Below are 16,837 nucleotides of genomic sequence, written 5' to 3' on the forward strand. Positions count from 1 at the left end.
TTAATCCTTGAAGCATCGAAGCTCTAGTAGCTTGGTCCAACATTTCTATGCTATAGCCTTGTGTGTTCAACAAACCCTTGTCAGGAATAAATCTAGTGATGACGAATTTTACGGCTCCTGCTGTGGGTCTCTAATGGAGAAAAATATAAACACAGCAAAGTATGAAGTTCCAGAAGCAGGCTAAAGCTGACTGGTTTATTCCAGTTTGCTGCTGCATGATTTGCTCCCTCTCTGCATACTGAATCATTAGCTGATATTAGTAATGTTATCAAAGCAGGCTTTTGCAACCGCAAAATAAGAAAATAATGCAGTTCTACATTAAGTCATGAGTAGTTGTTTTGGCTGTGCCAACAAATAATTACAGTCACTAGAGTTTCCACAACCTTTTACTTGCAGTGATTCACACAATTCTTACAAGTGTGTCATTTAGTAGAGACAGTTGTATTAACTATCAGAGGTCTGCTTTAATACTGTTTTGCTTCGTGCTCGAGATGGAAGATAGATGTTTATTTTCTGATGAAGTACAGTACAAATACAACAATCTCTAGAGCTGCCTGCTGGGTTTCTGTGAACTGTTTGCTTCACAGATTTATTCCAGATGGTCCCACCTAGAGCCATGTTAATTGGCTAAAAAGCTAATGTAATGTTCCTTCAGCTTAATACCTGAGCTGCTGCTTGCACCAGCACCTGTGACTTTTGATATATTGCAGCTATTTGCAATTACATGGGAAGGTTAAAGAAGGAAGTGTAAATGAGGTAAGTAAACCTTTCCTTCCTTCTCAGAAAGGCCAGAGGAGCTGAGGAGATTATTGTTCTGTAATCAGTCAGTTCCATTTATCCATCTCCCTGAGCCTCACCTTACAAGGGAGCAGAGAACATAGCCCCTAATCACTGCATCCTAAGTGCTCTCTCAGAAAAATACAACAGAGTGCAATAGCTCAAAGTAAATAATTGTTTAGGAAAGCAGTATTAGCTGAGGGCTTCTGAGCGTCAGCAGTGGTTAATGGACTTGTCTGGACTGCAGAAATTCCTGAGCTCTGCTCCCAAGGCCAGCACAAAGCTGCCACGCTGCGTCAGGCTGTACCCAGCCAGGGCTTCAGTGCTGGCATCTGAACAAGCACTGCTGGATTCCTAGGTACCCTCTACTTATCTGGGGGCCTGTCAAGGGAAATGCGCTTAGTATTTGAGTTTTATGCTTAAAATGAAAGTCCTTTAGATATCTAAGCGTATGTGAAATATTGCTACATCAGTAATGAATCTGGTTAGATTTTATTCCAGAAATAATAAGCCTAACCAGAGGGAGAGCATCAGATAAAACTCCTTATACCTACAATTATAATTATGTTTTAGCCTCATCTGAGCATATAACTTCTGGCACTCAAGCTGTAGCAGTGATATATCCCAGACAGACAGTAGAATAAAATCTACTTCAACATCAAAAAAGCCACAAGCAGCTTAAGAATCCAACTAACACAGCAAGAAAATAATCTTTGGTGTATTGCTGATCTCCTACAAGTACATTTGCTGGCGCTTTATCAAATAGTACACACAAGGGAAGTAAAACTTGGGCTGGGAAGGCAAAATCAAATCTTTTGGGGACGATAGCCAGGAAAGAGTATATTTGGAACTGTAGGGAATTCGCTCTCATGATCAAACTTTCTATATTTTAAGATCATTTTCAGCTAAAGCTATGTGAATAACTGGTTCACTTCTATTTGTTTGTTGTCTATTCGAGAAAATAAAATAATTTGACTTGACCCACAAAGAGCTGGCAAATCAGAAAGTCCAGAAAAAGTCTTGGATCAGATTAGATGCCTCATTTGACCTGGCATAAAACATTCTTTGTGTATTTGAGCACTTTAGAAATCTTGGCTTTAAAGTATAATTGACACTGTAGAAACAAAACATCATTTTCATTTGAAGTGACAAAGTAATCTTTTTTTTTTTTTTTTTTTCATTATTCTCATTTTTAAGCACATTGGAGAGATTGCAAAACTCATGAATTTCTGCAGAACTTGTTTTGTCAATTCTATTTTGTGTTTTTCTCTGAGAAGAGCTGGGATAGAAAGCTATACACAGTTCTACAGAATAAGGACCTCGGAAAATGTTCTCTAGGAACATGTTCTTCAGGCAGAAATAGTTCCCAAAGACATAAAAGCAGACAGCGTACAGTAGATGAAGCTAGCTTCTAAACTTACTGTGGTCACTTACATGAATCCAAAAGGACAGTCTAGTAAGTGCTTCTAGCAATTAAGCTCTTCCTAAGATTTTTCTCTTCTCATATATTCCCATAAATGAAATGTAGAAAGAGGATGAACATTGATTAGAAAACATAGGCTATAGCTGCCCTGTAGCAGGCAAGCACATATTTAATTTGTCTCTGCTCTAGGAAAGTGAATCCATCCACAGAAATGTAATCATACAAATACTAGCTACAAAATTTTAAGGCTGGGCAGAACATATTTTAAAAAAAAAAAAAAAAAGAAGAAAAAAAAGAGAGAGAGAGATTCCTCTGTTCAAAAGGTCACATATTTTGATTTAGATTTGTTATCCCAGAACTTGAATCATCTTATGACACGTGGATAAAAGACCACCAGACCTGAGCAGAGAACTAAATGGATGGCTCTGTAGGACAGGCTAACAATGCACAGATGGAAAAATGAATGATCATGAGAGATTTCAATTACAGATACATCTCTAACAAAAAAAGCTAGGGTATAGACCACAGTTATTACAGTTCCATTGATTCTTTTCCAAAGAGAAACACATGAACTAATCCATGAGAAAAAATCAGTGATTTTCAAGTTTGCTAGAGGTTGTAAAAACTCAGAATTGGTTTTACTCAGAATTGGTTTTTCTCAGAAAATACTCATTTTCAATATTTCCTTTCATTTCAAATCAAAACAAGGATTTTAAAATTCAAAATTTCTCTATAGAACTCTTTGAAAAATTTCACCTGTTATATATTTGAAACTGATGTTATCAAAAACAGAATAAGAGATGGAAATGTATTTTTGATAAGGTCAAAGCCTCCATATTTTCATTGTTGTTTGGATTCATATGCTCTGCTATTGTAAGGCGATAACATGAGCATAAAACATTTCTACCGTATCATAATAAACTACTTATTAGCTTTGAAAGAATATAGTCTTACCCTTTCAAAATAAACAGTTTCATGTCTTTGTTAATTAAATTGATACTCTCCTGTTATGTATACTCAATTCATGAAATCAGAACTAACTGTTACAAGAATTTGCACCAGATCTCATTAAAACCGCCCAAGAACCTTTGTGTGCAAACAGAGCTGACTTCCCATCTGAAACCTAAGTTCTGGTTGCATTTTTCCAAAGCTAAAAGTTATTAGGAGGAAGTCTTAGTGAAGACAAAAATGTAAATGAAATGTTGAAGTTATTTAAAAACACATCAGTAGATGTCCTCAAAGCTGTAATTCTCCTGTTGTAAGGCAGCACTGGCACTCCCAACCAACTAACAAACCTCTAAAACAAATACTCACACACTGTAGCTATGGAGAGAGATGAAAGTAACAATAAAAATGATTTCATAACAAATGAACGTGACACCATATATAAAACTGTGAATGTATCTATGAAAAATCTATTGTCAACAGTGCTAAGTGTGTTAAAACACTCTTCAAACATATCGGAGAATAAAAGAAGTCTTGATACTGGCATAACCCTATTACTGATATGGTTCTGGGCTTTATTATATTGTCTGTAACATTTTGTCCGTTTTTTTTATTTTATTCTTCTTTACTAAGGAAAAACAACCTTTATAAAGAGAAGAATGAAAAATCATGCATTGAATGGAATCAATTTTTTCTCTTGTAATTAAAAAATGCAATGTATTATGCTTCTAATGGGAAAGCTTAAATGGGTTTGATGACTAAAGATGACTAAAACAGCATTATTACACATGATCTGCAATCAGGACAAAGAAAAATCTCATAGCCAAATCACTTTAAGAAGGTAGGATGACTACAAACAGTTACCGCAAGTGCTACAGCGTTCAACAGCGAATGCAGTAGCAGGCAAGAGAGAGTTTCAGAGTCATTGCCAGAGCATTTGCCAGGAAGAACTACTTACCAGGTGTCCTCCAGTAAGAGATCTCCATTTACTGTGCAATGTAAAGATCACTGGAGTTGTTTCTGATTCCTTTTGTTTTCCCAGCACAAGGAAGACTAGCATTGCTTCAAAGGCAGAGAATATATTCTTAAGAGGGAAAGGACTGTCAATGTTATTCAAAAAAGGGCCTTCAAGCCAGCCTTTCAAGAGGCCACTTTCTGTAGGAGAACACTCACGACTTAAGGATTTGGAGATTAAGAGTGGAAAAAGGAGAGAATTCAATGTTAGTGATGAGGTGTCAGGATTCAGATTAATAGGGATATAATTCTTTGAGGAGGGAAAAGCACATCTCCCTTTAGACTAATCAACACACCATCCTAAAGAACCAAACCAGCTGTCCCTGACCTCCTTTAAGGACAAATGAGCAACATTCCTTGCACAACCGCTCTTCCATGACATCTTTACCTTTTTATCAGTTTAAGTGATAACAAGGTAGCAAGGTAAACCTATTCTAAGTCATAAGTATAATATTTTATATAGATGCAGATTTGTAATAGTTTATGCTATAGTCTGCAGTACTGAACTTCATTAGCTTCATGGCAGTTTGATAAGGTTCCAGACTTCTTGTATAGGTAGCAAGAACTACCTCATTAAAACAGCCAACAAACAGGTAGTGGAGGTTGCAACAGTAAAAAATGGATTGATATCAAAGTCTATCAGAAATTCAGACCTGATCTTTTTAGGGAAATATTGATTTTCCAGATGGAAATGCAGAATATATCTCTAGAGGAAAGCCAAGGTATGGGGTTATAAAGTTTAAGGAAAAGGTCTACCAAACATTATATTATAAAAGGAAAAGGATGCTGAAAAAGGCAGAACATCAGTGATATGAAAGCTGTTCGTAAATCTAAACCTAAACCCCCACGGTCTGAGTAACATACAGAAACTGTAATCCACTTAGTCACTTTGCACAGATGTGACAAAGCATGCAAAAACATTTCTCACTACAGCCAAAACACAAAGTTTCCTCAAGCAAGAGAAAAGGTCTGCTCACAAGATTTAGTTTAAAGACTGCAAAATCAAGCAAATAGGTGCAAAATACAGATAAATATCAAAATTATCTGCAAGGATCAGGTGCAGAAGTATATTCAAAGACAGTTTAAAGTTTAGATGATGACAAATACAAGGAGACACACAGGAACTAAGTTCAGTCCTGACACTGTGAACTGGGGGTGAGATACAATGATGAATTAGCAAAATAAGCACTGGTCATTTAAAACTTGGAGGTTTACATTGAGTGCCTAAGGAAAGGGTGTATGTCATGGACAGGATAATAATTTTGGTATCAAATCTGAACCAGACAGGAATTGGCTGATTGCACCATATGAAGATATGATCACAGGAAACGAATGTCTCACAAAGATATATGTATATGTTTTTAAGAGGATGTGGAAGGGTTTTGCTCTTCTCTTTTTCCAGGAGACCAAAATCCCAGAGCCTAGAAAAGATAATACAAAAAGCTGAAAAATACTCAGCAAATGGCAGAATTTGTAAAACATGAGATGTGGTATAGTGGATTTCAAAGTTTAATTGTTGGAGCAAAAAGAAGGGACCAAGCTAACTTTTTCTCTGAACCTAGGAAGTTGAATAAAAATATTATAAATGAAGACTTGTACAAGTAACAGAAATGTCTGGTGAGATTACAGAAGCAAATATGTTCAGTAAACTTGATGCATAAACAGGATTTTGGCAGATTGGATAAAGTACGTTCCAAGTCCAATTTGCCAAAATTTACCAGTTGTCAGATAACACTTTCTTGAAATTGCTTTCTGTGTTTGGTACTGGAAACATTTCAGAGCACATAATCCCAGATGTCCAGAGGTCTCCCAATAATCAAAATGTACATCGATATGCTTCTAGGGAAGCTCCATTAAAGAGCTTTGGGAATATTTGGGAAAATTGCTTAAAGAACACAGCAAATATAATTTGCAGAATCTCTAGGTTTTATCAACTCTAAGCACACTAAGACCAAAGAATAAAATAACAAATATCCCATCCCCCTCCACTTTATAGCACGTCAAATGTTCTCAGTTAATTCACATACATGCGTTCAACCATAACAACTAGCCTAAGCCCCTTGCATCAATGCAAAATTAGCATGGATGCCAGAGCATAAAAAGATTCAAAGTCTGTGCTGGCTCTGGCACCCATTCTACATTTCTTTTGGACAGAGTGAAAGATATCAAATTCTTCACAAACATTTCAAAAGGAAGATCTGTGAGCTGTGTAGCTACAGAGACATGTGCTTGAACGTCTGCCTGTAACATGTGACATCAGAAACTTGACTACAGCAGAAAAAAATGTGTGAAGAAAACACAAAGGAGATGCGAAGGCCTGGGTACAGCTGTACAGAGCTTCATTGTTTTCAATATGCAGATAATTTTAAAATTAAAATAAGACCATTCATTGCTGATACCTCACTACAGAGAAAGAAAACATGAACAAGCACGAGGCAAGATACAAAAATGCTTGGAAAGCAGAGAATTATTCTATAGTGTGAGTTCTATTAATATTGTCTCCATTCAGGAACTATCTCAGAAACGTAGTTGTACCTGACATAAACAAATGATCTGGAGCAAAGCAGTGGGTGTCAGTGGGAGGCACTGGAAAGCACGATATTTAAGAATGATGCTGTGTCTGGGGAAGAGTAGGATGGACGTGACGAACAGCAGAATCAGCATTTCCCATGGCCGTTTTCCCAATTTGAGAAAGAGTTTTCAGTTATCACCAGAGTCTTTATGGAAGAACTACATCCACCGAAATTTAAGAGCTGAAAGGAGTATGTTTGCCCACACATGCACTTGGATGGTAAGCACCATAATTTGCAAGTGCAGTGGGGAGAAATGCACTTTTGGCAATGGATCCTGGAGCTTCTGTGGCATTTGTTTCTGTGGCTTTGTCAGCTGTCCTAGGGTTTCTGTCCTTCCTCTGTAGATGCAGAGGAAGGTTAGTGCAGTTTCAGTGCTAGGAAGTGGGACTGCTATGGTAAACACTCTATAAGGGATGCTGAAAAACATAATTAAATGGTAGCTACCTAATTCTGCTAAGTGTTTTTGCTACCTGATTCAAATCTGCTTTTGCTTGACATAGAAATTTTGGACTTTTTTCTATTGTAAGTGAGTAAAGAAGCATGACTGATAGGTGACATTTCAGGTAAAAATTACAAAAAGCTAAGAATGAATTGGATAGGAGAAATCCTAAGTAATACATGGCTAATTAAAGCTGAGCATAGAGTGGGATTTTAATATTATGTCAATGTACTTGTAGCTGTGTATTAAATTAAAAGGCACAGAATTGATTTCTTAATAATCCTCTATTAATGTATAATCAACATGGGAAATCTTAATCATAATTTGAAAAAGCAAGTGTTGTAAAAGTATCACATTCATTACGAAACTGATAAATGACAAAAAAGTGCATAAATTTAATTTTGTGCTTATTGGGTATTGCACTGGGAGCTGAACTGAAGTCTCTGGTTGTGATTTATATGCCACTAATAGGGTCTACTCTGGGTTATGTTTTCAGATTTATGGCTGCCTCTCTCACTGCTAAACTGCAGTTGCAGAGAATTAAAACATTAGTTCCTGAAGTGTATATATGCATTTGTAGGTACACTTGTTAGCTGTTTAGTTCAAAGATCTTCCCTTCTAATGCTGACGTAAGGATAATACAAATGGATTCAGATTACATAATTATTTTGAACAATAACATATGCACATATTTACATGTGCTGATTTTAATCTGGAAACTGGCCAGTATAACAGGAGCATCCCTAGTGCTACAACAGCTTCTACAGCACAGCTATTTTAAATCCACACCTTTCTCAGGTTTCTCTGACAGAGTACCATTGCACTACCCTCACCTCCCAACTGTGTCATTGTAAAGTGGAGAGCCCAGTTCTCATGCTCAGTACTTTAAATCATTGGAGTTTTTTGTTGGTTTTGTGTTGTTTTTTTTCCCTTGAGAAAGGGGTGCAGAAGCTGAGGTATTATGTTCTCGCTTTAATTGAATGAGAAAACACTCATCTTCTTTGACTATGAATAGTAAAGCATTGCTATTTGAATAGTATCACTATTCATCATGTGTCACCAGAATGAGATTTCAGCAGCTGGTGACATTCTTAAAACAGTCATCCGCAATGAAAGAATGAAAAAATGTTTATTCTCCCTCTCTTCCAACTGATCTGGAAACACTGGACTTCCCTCTTTATGAATTTTCAGGGAAGAGGGGACAGTTCCTTAGCTGGTATCAGACAACATTGTCCTTCCTATTCCTCCTGTTGTGTTCATGTAAAGAGTTTGCTGATTTAGACCAGATGAGTATCTGCAGTGCAGCTACACTACAGAGGTGTCATCTTCAGTATGGAAGCATTTGTGGTCTGATTAAAGCTTATCTCAGGGGATTAATTTGACATGTTCAAGTCCCTGTTCTGGGCTGATAATGTCAATTATAAACCCAGTTCTCCTATGACCTGGCAGTCAGCTCTGTACTGAGTCTGCAGCTTTGTTGTCCTATTTCACTAGTCTTTGGAATAGGTGATATCACAATTTCCATACAAGAAATATAATTAAAATAACAGCAGAGCTATTGTCTTGTGGCTAGATTTCTTGTATCCAAACCTCAGCTTATTTATGAATTTAAAAAAAAAAAAAAAAAAAAAGGAGCCTCCTATAAGAACAGCTCAAAGTGCTCAACTTTGGTCATTTTCTAATCACGAAAATAACTCTAATTGCTTGAAATGATGGCCTACATCCAAGGCACCTGATTTCAGCAGCAGGAATGCAGCCAATTATTTTAAGTTCTAATAAGCAGTTATGTTAATGAACAAGAAAGCTATGATAAAAACAGTTTTTGGCTGTTTTAATGTTACAGTTAGGGAAATCCTTATCATCAAAAGCTACCTGAGAAGCATACTAATATTCACAATTTCATTGTCATTAGCACCCTAATTAGATAGGCAAAAAAAATAAAAGTGCTCACTGTAGCTTCCATGCACAAAGGTCCTGCAGGACCTTTTGCTAATAGAAACCTTGCTCTGGATGACCTCTTATTTTCTGTCCATCTACGTAATCCTCATTGTCCCAGTGGCAGAGCAGCCAAGGCACATACAGATGTAAAAAATCTTCAGGAGCACACTGGCATCTGCATTCCTTATGTCAAAAGCAACTGAATCTTTTAAGCCCATGTGTTTTAGCCTTGCTTCTCTTGCATATGCATACCTCCATGTGACGATAGGAGCTCCATATGTAGAAGTTTTTCAGAATGAGATTAGTCTGGGTGAACTGTACTTTGAGAAGGAAAAAGACTTTTCCCTTTCTGAAGCACCAATGGATCTGCCGTATCAGTAATAGAGGGGGGCTAACTGTAAGCTTAAATATCCAGAAAAGTAACAGCTGTGGTAACTGTGGAGCAGGGACAAAGGCAGCCAGGATTGGAAAAAGATGACAACATAGGGAAAAAAGAAGAAATGGTAAAGGCAAGGGCATCCTGGATGTTCTTGGTAATGTTAATAAGAAGGGAAGGGTTAGGTTGCCAGTAAATCTAAACTTGCTTATCAGTTCAAATTCAGCCTTGCTGAATTTTGAAGGCGGCCAAATTTATCAATAGTGGAGGATTTTCCCATTCTGTAGTAATAGTTGTTATTTTATATTTCATAAGTAATCCAAAATTAATGATATTGGATCATATTATGCGTAGGACAAACATACTTGGAAGGTATCATTTCTACAGTAAGCCTACAAATCATATGGGGTCTAATGATTTATTCCATTGCATGCCTTTTCAATTATGTTCTGATTTTGTGTTTCATTTTCTAAGAAACTACAACCAAGTTATTCAAAAGCCTAGATTTATGCTTCTTTTTTTAATAAGCCAGTCCAGATGAAATTTAAAAGCAAAACAACAACAAGAACAAACTGATCTTATTTGGGTTGCATCCTCTCAATTTTTGTCCATGGAAAACCAAGAAACTCGTGACAGTGCAGCTGCTATAGGAACACATAATGTCATTCCCTGGCCTAAATTAACCTTGACAGAAATTTGAATTTACATTGTGATTGAGTGCACTGATTACTAAACACTACTTATTTCTCAGTGGTGTGGGACTCTCTTTCTGGTTTCAACCTGAACCAATCCAAAATACAACAAAACTGGTACATATACTGCCATGAAGAGTTTCTTTTTGAATGCATTCACATCTTCTAGGAAAGTTTTTTTCCTGTAGATTTTATTCATGATATGTATTGCCTTTTAAATCAGTTGTTATTTGAGAAAGTAGGGGTGGCCAGGATATAAAGATCATTTTGAAATAACACTATTTCAGAAAGTGCAAAAATGAGCGTGAAATCCTATTTCCACCTTGTTCAGTGACTTTTCTGTTATTAAATCTGATACTGTGTTTTAAAACCTCCCAAAGTTTGGTATGTGTGGAAGACTTGCAGTATTTTTAAAATCAGCATTCCAGTGCACGGAGCCATATTTAAAGTACTTGAGCTCACTTACTGTAACTACAGCAGCTGTTTTAAAATTTTCCTTAATTAGTAGAAAATTCAGTTAATTTTGAGAGAATATCACTTTGTATAAATTTATAACGTTGCTGGAAGTGGTAAATATTTTTCGTATGGAATGAACACAGACATTTCACACCATTTCTCCAAGAAAAATCTTATACTTTTGCCACACCCCCCACCCCCAAAAAAAAAAAAAAAAAAAAAAAAAAAAAAAAAGAGAGAGAATGCTTTTGCTCTTTTTCTTCCTCAGAACAGATATATCTCCATGAATTTTCACTTTGTGGTACATGTATATGTGTTTATGTGTGTGTGAGAGAGAGAAAAATAGAATTTCTGCCTCTGAGATGAGACCGTGAAGGATAAGAGACTTTCAAACATGCTTTCAGCATATAAAGACTGTTCATCTTTGTATAACTGAGCAAGCATAGCAAATAATAATTGCTAATGGTAGTACAGATGACATACAAAGCTGCATAGCACTAATAGGAACCAGAATATTAAACTACCAAAAATTAACACTTTTCAATTTCTATCAGCAGTTTTATGATACTAATTTAATTGCAACATAGCTGCAGTATAGTCCTTTGCGAGTAGTTAAGTGCTTTCCATTCTTGCCAGCTCTCCACTGGGGAGGCCTAATGGGGTCTGGGATGTGACAGAGGATGTTCCTGCCAGTGTAGTTCGGCTCCTGTACACAGCACTTCCCACACAGGCTGAAGGATGTCTGTGACATTTCAGATTACTTATTGAGGGGGTGTTTCTTATGCATCTGTACACACAGTATGTTTTCTAGGGAAACCAGAAATGTTAGCGAAATAAACTGTGATTAGATTTTAACAAGAAAAAGATTTTATTGGAAGCAAAGAGTGTTTCATGCTTTGCTATCCTCCCCTCCTCCAGTATCTCTTACCACTACCCCGAAGAAGTAACTTCATCAAGAGAATCAGATGTCAAATGGCCTGGGTGCCTGCCAACGACCCCCATAAATTCAGAGACATCATCTAACAATGCGTAAACCAGATTTAACAATTCACGCTATAAAAGTAGTAGTTATACAACTAAAATACATATTCTTCCTTTTTTTTTTTCTAGTTTGCTTCTTTGTCCATTTTATTCTTGGTCTACACAGAATTTCCTATGAGGAAATGTATGGCATGATAGCCAACTATTAAGAAATATTGTTACTATATAGGGAACTTTTTCAATTTTGCACATAATCCTTTCTAAAGTTGTGCCATAACTCAGTCCATGGAATTAAGACGAAGTTTGCTGAAGTAGGATGAATAAAAAGAAAGCCTTACACAATAACACTGTTTTTTCCATGTGTTCTTTCCTAACAAAAAAAAAAAAAAAAAAAAAAAAAAAAAAAAAAAAAAAGACTAACATATTCTTTAGCTGCATTTTAGAAAAAGGATCTTGTTCTGCTTTTGTGGTTTATGAATTCAATATGGAATTTGCAAAAGTGGAAATGAAGATACCAGTGAAGGTCTAAAAACTCTTTCAATGCAATGCAGTTGTACAAGCTGACATGTTTTAGGATGGAATACTGTGTTTTCAAATTGTTTTATGAAACCAAAATGCGAAAGCAAATTAAATTCACAATATGTCAGTATACTGCTGTTAATCATGAGCTTGTAAAGCACCACTGCATGGCAAAATATTAATAATGTCATTAGTTCAAGTAAAGTAATGCCTGAGTTAATGTATGTGACATCTACAGCCTTATTGGCTTCCAGATTTTTAGAGTTTAAAAACATGCAAACTGTTTATTGGGCAAAAGTCAATATTGGATCGACAGTCCCCTTGCAAATATTCATCTTTTTAATTTACTTGCAATGTTTTGTTACTAGTGCTACACTAGTCCTTATCTTGTAGGAATAACAAGTTAATTGGCTGAGAGGGACAGCTTTATCCTGAATACGGGAATGCATTCAGCTGCCAAAGAAAATACAGCTTTTATCCTCTTCTTCTTGATGAACTGCTTAAGAACCTCCTTCAAATATTTTTCTCCTTTTGCTTAACACACAAATTTTTATTTCATCATTTCAAAATTGGTAACTTTATGATGGCATTCTAGAAAAATATCTAAATTAAGTTAATAATTCTGTACCAGTATGTAGGTACTCTATCACTACATATTGTAGGGATTCAGATTTCCTTAAATTATAGAGCTGAACTGTGCTCAAAGCTCTGTTGCTGAAACTCTGTTCACCTCACTGTTGAACTGAATTTTTTTTCCAGTAACAACTGCATATATACAGGTTGAAAAGAACAGTCTTAAAGAAGATTCCAATGTAAAAGAAAAGCAAGCCAGGCAAATAAAGAAAGACTTTTGCATGTTTTCATTCACAAATTATTCAGGGGCAGTTATACCTAGTATGAATATTTGTTTACTGTATTACAAACAATTACGTACCCATTGTATGTAATTAAATTTGCATGTATCTTAACCTACTTCTGGGAATAAATTGATTACCTAAATACATCTTCATCATCTCAGTCAGTTCACCTGTATACTATTATTGTGGAGTACAATGAAGTTATATTTACCAAAACATTCAGCCTTCAAAATAAGAACTAATTTTATGGATGTGGATATATAACATATATCCCTCACTAGCTATGTAAATCACATGTGGTCTGATCCTCAGTCCAAAGTCCAAAATTATCCAAAGTCACTGGATAATTTTGCTTTGTTATTGCTTCTGTAAGATTCAGCCCTTCAGCATTCCATACTTAGTAGCTGATTTTAGCAGATATTTAATGTTACTCAGGTTAGACTTGAATGCTTCACCAGGAAGCTCTGTGGGATGTGTTTCCTCTATAGATGTGTGGCCATGCTGGGGAGCAGGATCCCAGCATAGCTTTAGGATCTTCTGGTGATAAAGATGGATCGCTAGACACACAAAATGATCATAAGTTTCTTGATGTTTCTGTGTTGGTTATCAGTAAAAGGCATTTTTCTTATTTGTCTTTTCCAGGAATTTGTCATGATTGTTGTCTTTGGTTTGGAATTTATTATTCGTATTTGGTCTGCTGGATGCTGTTGTCGATATCGAGGATGGCAAGGAAGGCTGCGCTTTGCAAGGAAACCGTTCTGTGTAATAGGTGAGTGTCCCAACTCTAGTTTAAGACAAAAATAAAAAAAACCCTGCCCCCCTTCTATTTTACTTCTAAATGAAAACCAATAGAATCAGATTCTGTTTACAGTAACCAGGTGTAAATCCAGAATAGTTGTGTGTCAACTGTCATCTGACCAAGGCTTCTCCAGATATAAAATCACAATGTTCCTAAGTACCAGTCAGCACATGTTTCTTATGTTCTCCAGAAGCCATTTTCCTATGCATGTCATACAGCTGGCATCATGCGTACTGGAAGAATGAAAGGTTGAGAACTGATCTCACTAAAAATCACAGGAGCTGTATGCATTTAATGACCACAGATATGAGACATCTTTTACATGCATGCAAACATGCCATGCACATACGTGCATACACTATGTATCCTCTTTATTTAAACTTCTGTGACTACAGATGTGTACACTTCGTTAAATTTAAAAACCTTCCTAGAAACATATATCATACCTTTTTCTGACAACATTGTGATTCCTCCATTGCCACTCTCTGCAGAGGATATATTTCTACAATGATTCTGAGAGTCTCTCCTCCCCTTCTTTGCTCTAGAAATTCATTCTTTAAATGGTGAATAGGCCCACAACCACTCAAAGCCCTATTTTTAAAAAGAATCTGCAGCAAATCGGTTTCCCAATAAAGGTAGAAATCAAGGATGGTTAACCAAATTAACCTGATAATTTATTGCTTTTCTAATGGTTTGGAACAAAGCTTTTTCAAGAACATCTGTGGAACTTCAGGATCTCAGCCTCCCACCTTGTCTCTCAACCTGATTCCTCTCTGCAGCCATTAATTTATTTGTTTGTATCTTATTTTAATTTATAGATCAACTGGGGCAGGAAACATGTTTTCCTACACACCTATAAAGCAGCTAGCACAACGGAGTCACATAAGCAGTTATGCATACAGGTCTCAGTGTAAACAGTGAATAACAATAACATCATGTAGGTGAATGTAGTCCTGGTCTAAACAGAGTTATTCAGTTCCTGGTGATGTAGCAGACGAGAGAGTTGGTTAGAGCAGGGGTTTAAAACAAGCTTTTGTCTTCTGCCTCATTCCCTGGTAAATCCTCACCTTGTCTTGTTGAGAAAATCCTGCTGTGGAGCAAGGGGCTTTAGCAAGAGGTGCGTGAGTAGGTGGAAAGACATCACGGGCTGTTTCAACCCCATCTAACCTATTTTATGAGACTGGGAGAGGAACAAGTATCGGGGCTTGTTCTGTTCAGGCAGCAGGGGATGCAGAAGAAGTTTCTTACCCAGGTTCATCAGGCACCAGGTTTCACACATTTGCCCTAAGGTTGCCAAGCCCAGATGAAAGAACACAGTAAAGAAATTCAAAAATCTTCCCAGCTTTTACTAGGCCACCTGTCAAGGGAAACCTAGAAATTCAGCTATTCATTTTCCATGGCACCAGCAAACATGGCAACCCTCCTTAATCAGACTTAGTTACTTCAGGATTTTGTGACGCACCTGAAACTTTGAGTCGGTCAGTTTTTTTCAGCACACAATTGCAAGAAAACACCAGAGTGTTAATTTAGTAAAACTAACCTACTTTGGCCATGTAGAAGTTACTAGAAATATATAAGGCGTTAACGCCAAGGACAAGTGAATGAAGGGGTTCTTCCTTACTCAAAGCTCTGCATGCTATCATGGAGTGACAGATGCATTTTTTTTCCCTTTCCTTTGAACCACTACCATATGAATTTTCACAAATTCAGCTATTTGTGAAATAGTTCAGGCAGGTCTCCTGGCATAGGCTGCAGTGAATGGTAGGGTTTACTTCACTTGATTGTAGGTTTGCTTCCTTGCTCTGTAGTTTGCTCTTCTTGTTGCACCTCTGTTCATCTAGGTGATCCCTAGCTGTAATAACATCTTCCCTCCAGAAGTTTAGGGCTGGAGTACTTGCCCTGTGAGGAGAGGCTGAGGGACCTAGGTTTGTTCAGCCTAGGAGAAGAGATGGCTTCCGGAGAAACTCAGTGAATTGAATGCTGTGCTCTTAAGAGCACATGGCCAGTTTGGACCTATTACTTTTTGTGTATTTGTTTAATTATTTACTTACACATCTGTTCACTTATTCTTTCTATTTATTGTTACAATGAAAAAATAACATTTTAGAAGAATTAGTCTGTTTGATATTAATTATTTTTTCTATATATCTCCAGGAGATCTGTTCTCTGATTATTTTTGTGATCAAACACAAATCACATAGAGGAATGTCCTAAGAGCTAGAAATAATAAACCTGAGGATTGCCTCAAGGGTCACATTCAGAAAGCCTTTATTTTTTTCCATTAATAAATTCATAACCAGAAAAGTAGTATTCAGGACCAAAGCTCTGTGCTTAACCTTAGTATGCCTACAGTGTCACTACCCTGACAAATTAGTTCATCAACAACTCCATATGCTACAGGGTTAGTGAAGATATGTATCAAACTATTTGCCAGTTTTTTTCCCTTGTTCCACATTTATTTAAAAATTGGAATAATGATGTAATATTAAACCTTGATTTGTATTTTCTTCTGTCAGGAGTTACCTGCCATACCTCATTTTCTTTGACGGTGTATGAGCTTATATACATAATGTATAAAGCATAAAACAGTTTCCCAGGAATACTTAAAGATCTGTTTACTTCTTTAAATCCTAAATTTCCCAGGTATATCAGCCTGAAGCTTGGATGTTAGCACTACAGAGCACTGTTGCTGTGTCACACTGTGCAGAAGCACAGCAATCAAGGCACCTCATTTCCCAACTGCTGCCTACAGAGTCCCTGGGACTCTGATGCCCAGGAAGAATTCTGCGTATGCCTATGCCTTAGAGGAGCTGAGATCACCAATATAAAAGATAGGTTACTATTTTTAGGTGTCTTTGTGCATATCATTTGTGAACTCATGGAAGTAAATATTCATTTATTTGTGTTATAGATAAAGTTTGTGTTTATAAGTAAATTTTTTAAAATAAAATTATGAATAAGTATTTGTGTTATAGATAAGATCCAGAGATAAGTCCTATCTGGACCTTGGTACTAAGAGGGGTTTTAACGATAGATTAATATTACTTC

General features: G+C 36.5%; 1 protein-coding gene across 1 annotated transcript in view; it reads left to right on the forward strand.

Annotated features, from left to right (window-relative positions):
• KCNQ5 (potassium voltage-gated channel subfamily Q member 5) overlaps window positions 1–16,837 on the forward strand; it is a 286,622-nt gene that overhangs the window by 204,833 nt on the left and 64,952 nt on the right. The window contains exon 3 of the mRNA XM_040550668.1: window positions 13,633–13,759. Within this exon, the coding sequence (XP_040406602.1) occupies window positions 13,633–13,759 (127 nt within the window). The remainder of the gene's footprint in view (window positions 1–13,632; window positions 13,760–16,837) is intronic.

The sequence above is a fragment of the Cygnus olor genome, chromosome 3 (genome assembly GCF_009769625.2).
Source record: "Cygnus olor isolate bCygOlo1 chromosome 3, bCygOlo1.pri.v2, whole genome shotgun sequence".
Classification (NCBI taxonomy): Eukaryota; Metazoa; Chordata; class Aves; order Anseriformes; family Anatidae; genus Cygnus; species Cygnus olor.